The 4043-nt window shown below is 41.9% G+C and overlaps 1 protein-coding gene across 1 annotated transcript in view; it reads left to right on the forward strand.

Annotated features, from left to right (window-relative positions):
- Window positions 1-4043, forward strand: part of si:dkey-182i3.10 — a 17464-nt gene that overhangs the window by 6748 nt on the left and 6673 nt on the right. Inside the window, exons 7-9 of the mRNA XM_035679635.1 lie at window positions 390-470; window positions 611-2055; window positions 3650-3790. Of these exons, the coding sequence (XP_035535528.1) occupies window positions 390-470; window positions 611-2055; window positions 3650-3790 (1667 nt within the window). The remainder of the gene's footprint in view (window positions 1-389; window positions 471-610; window positions 2056-3649; window positions 3791-4043) is intronic.

Below are 4043 nucleotides of genomic sequence, written 5' to 3' on the forward strand. Positions count from 1 at the left end.
CATTAAGACTCAAAACAGGGGAAAGTAATGATTAAAAAAACACTCAGCAACTGGATTAGGTTTTTTCAAGAAATCTATCAGGTTGCCCCAAATTTAATAATTAATTTGGGGGTTTTCCTTCAATGATGCATATTTATTCTATAAAGAACAGAAGATATTACAGCTCATTAAACCACACTGATACACGGAGGTCACTCTACTTCCAACAGCATTTAGTTTCTGATTATCTGACAGGAAACATGTAAATCTGTGAATTATAATGTCATTGGCTCATTAAGAGCGTTGCGATTTCACAGCACCAGAAAAATATGTGTTTAAACCCACACAGCGTTTATATTATTACTGGAAACATGCAGTATGACTAATGTGTGTTTGTTTGTATTCTTTAGTATTAATTTCGTGCTCAGATGGAGGAGAAGCAACGAAGGAGGTGAGCTCTGAAGCTGAGTCCTCACCAGTCAGTAGACGAGGTGAGATCTTTAATTAGTTTAATACAGAGAGTCCAGTAAACATTTAGGTTCAAATAAGGATTTATGTGCCAGAATGTTTCCCTTTACTATAAAAACTCTGAACCTGAGTGGTAACTTTAGTCTTTTCCACTCCCGTCTAGAAACCGCGCTGGATTATACCACAACAGACACGTCCGAAATCAACAACACGGACAGCCAAAACACGCAGGCAGCAGGAGTCCAGAAGAAAGGGAAGGTGTTCGTATGCGATGTCTGTAACAAGAGCTTCGACCGGCAGTTTCACCTGCTGAAGCACATGAAGACTCACAAAGATCAGAGGCCTTTCACCTGCGACCAGTGCCCCAGAAAATTCAGGAATACAGCCACCTTTGAGTACCACCTGCTGCGGCACGAGGAGAAGAAGCACGCTACCTTCAAGTGCCAGCTCTGTGAGAAGACGTTCAAAACCAAAATGTACCTAAAGACTCATCAGCTCGTGCACACGGACACGAGGCCGTTCGTCTGCTCCACCTGCGGGAAGGGCTTCAAAACGAAGCACAACCTGCAGGCTCATCAGATCGTGCACACTGTGGAGAAGCCGCACAAGTGCTCCGAGTGCGGTGAGAGCTTCAGGTACGCGTTCACGCTGCAGTGCCACAGGAGCATCCACACTGGCGAGAATCCGTACAAATGCACGGTGTGCGGCAAAGCTTTCGTAAAGAGGAGGTCGCTCAGGACGCACCAGTCGGTCCACAGAGGGAAGATGTTCACGTGTGAGACGTGCGGAGCGGGCTTCACCCTTCAGCAAAACCTGAAGAGACACATTCGTATTCACACGGGGGAAAAACCCTTCAAATGTAAAGTCTGCGGGAAGAGTTTCATTCAGGACAACAAGCTGAAAGCCCACATGCTCCTTCACGGCGCCTCGAAGTCCTTCATGTGTGACCTGTGTGGGAAGACGTTTCTCTACAACTGGCAGCTGCAGAAACACCAGAAGGTACCTCACGATCAAAGACACGGGCGCGTCATCAGAAGACGGAGTCAAGAGCGAGGTAACCGCAGAGTCATCTATCGGCAGGACCGCACGACAGACGACGTGACGCCGTTCAGCTGCAAGACCTGCCGCAAGGGCTTCGACACGGCGAGTTCACTGAAGAGACACGAGCTCATTCACACGGGTCAGATGCAACATAACTGCGACCTGTGCGGGAAGAGTTTTTTCTACAAAGCGACGTTCGACTACCACCAGCGGGTCCACACCGGCGAGCGGCCGTACGCCTGCGACATGTGCGGGAAGAGGTTCATCATCCTTCAGGCTCTCAAGTCCCACAAACTGCAGCACTCCGGAGAGAAACCGCACAAATGCGAGCTGTGCGGCAAGGCCTTCAGGATCTACACCAACTACCTCCGACACTTACGGGTCCACACGGGGGAGAAGCCCTACGAGTGTGAGGTTTGCGGCGTGAGGTTCAGGCAGCTCGCACACGTGAAGTTTCACATGCAGGTCCACACGGGAGAGAGGCCGTATTCCTGCAGCGGCTGCGGACTTGGATTTTCAGACTCGAGGCTGCTTAAGAAACATAACTGTACTGAGAAACACCAGAAAGTGTGAAAATAATGACGATGCAGTAGCTGTTTCTTTGTATTCTTACCTGTAGTTTTAGAAACCTGCATTGTTAGCTGAATCACTGGACGCTCATTGGGTTGAAGAATTATGCTTTAAAAAATGTTCTATTATTATGAGAGTTGTAACTAAACTGGCTACAATTTTAAAGGATTTTTAAAAATGTTTCTGCCGTCTTGTTATTGTATTATTGTAATAATATAATAATTATACATCATAATATATATATATATATATATAATTCTAAAGTTGTTTCTAGAGTCTCAGCGGTGTGAAAACTTAAAATGTGTAATTGTACACTTTGTAGTGCCTTTAACTGAACATACAGCCAGTATCGGTTTTAAATTTTCTTAAATTTAATTTTTCAGTTTTCCTTCAGTATTTGATTATATTTTCTAATAATATTATTATATTATAATAATAAGATCCAAACAGCAAAACAAAGTAAATTAATGTCTGAATAAAACTAAAATCCAAATTTTAAATAGTTTTTCTGAACAGCTTTCCAGTGATGAGGTGTTGCTTTTATTTTGAAAGGATTAAAAGATGTCGCCTATCACCGTCCCTTTACAGTAAACTACACTTTATAATAATACAATAATATATAATTTGAATAAAATATGTTGGACTTTTGTTATAGTTTGGATTTATGAAATATTCTTGTTCTTGTATCTAACTTGGTTTTGTGTTGGTGTAGTTCCTCACTGTGGCCACTGGAAGGCAGCAAACACTAATAATACTGATATTACTGTTATTATTTGTTATAATCACACAAATAATCACCTCACACACTGATATTAATATCGATTAGACAGATTAACACGAATGTATTGTAGTGTTTCAGTTCCTCACTCATGTTTCTAAATACACCACCAGTAGTATTATGGCCCTACTTCTAATTCAGTGTTAGGTTAGTAACTAACAAAAATATATAAATACTATTACTTTACTTATTACTCCTTGCCAACAGCAAATTAGTTACCCTACTAGTTATATTACTTCTCTGATATTCGCTACAAAATGAGTAATTGTGTCCTTTCTCCCCCAAAATCCAGACCTGCGACGGTTAAAATTTTTTTTTTTTTGGTTAAAATCAAAGTAATGGGAATATTTCCAGCTGTTGAATGTTAGTTTTTCCATTTTCCAAACTAGTTTCTTCCACAATTACAAAAAAAATGAATCCAAGGATGTGGATTTAAAACAAATTAGCAGGCTGGTGACAACAAAAGTAATTATTTTTTGGGTGGTAACTGTATTATTGTTACTTTAATTTATTAATAATGAGTTACACTACTAGTTACTGGTGGAAATATATGATAATAAACAATATGATTACTGTAATATAACAGTAATGAGTGAACGCTGCTCTCATTCAGAGGTGCTGTAGGGAGTGTGCGTGCTTTTATTTTGAAGAACCTGAACTGGGAAGAGGAAATGAGATCTGTGTTGTGAGTGGGACGAGTTGTGTTCCCCACAACGACAACAACACTGTCGCACCAAAAAGCTCGTTTGTTTCATTATATATATAGAAAAAAAACTACATTAGTCAAACCAACACTTATAGCGGACACATTAATCTCCCACTATGTCAGATTTGGAGGCGCAAGTGGGCGCCATTCTGGAGATAATGGTCAACGCGACCGTGTCAGAAATGATCAAAGTTAGCGGCGATTCAACAGAAGCGTCTTCATGTGCAACCGAAAACACGGCGGAGACGGTACGTTAACGTTAAAGAGCTGTCGGTAACGTCCTCCTCTCTCCTCTCCGGTGTCGGTGCTCCCTCCTCCTCCTCTCCTCCTCCTTCCTCCTCCTCTTCTTCAGGCGTCTAAACGAACAGCTGATCATAGAAATAGAAGAGCTAGCTGGCTGCTTTAACTCGGGTGAACAGTCGCTGCAGGGGGCTGCTGTGTGTGTGTGTGTGTGTGATTATTGATTATTGATTACAGTTCAATGTGTGCGTCTGGTTGATG

The sequence above is a fragment of the Morone saxatilis genome, unplaced genomic scaffold (genome assembly GCF_004916995.1).
Source record: "Morone saxatilis isolate NCDOM2014 unplaced genomic scaffold, NCSU_SB_2.0 Contig8, whole genome shotgun sequence".
NCBI classification, from domain to species: Eukaryota; Metazoa; Chordata; class Actinopteri; family Moronidae; genus Morone; species Morone saxatilis.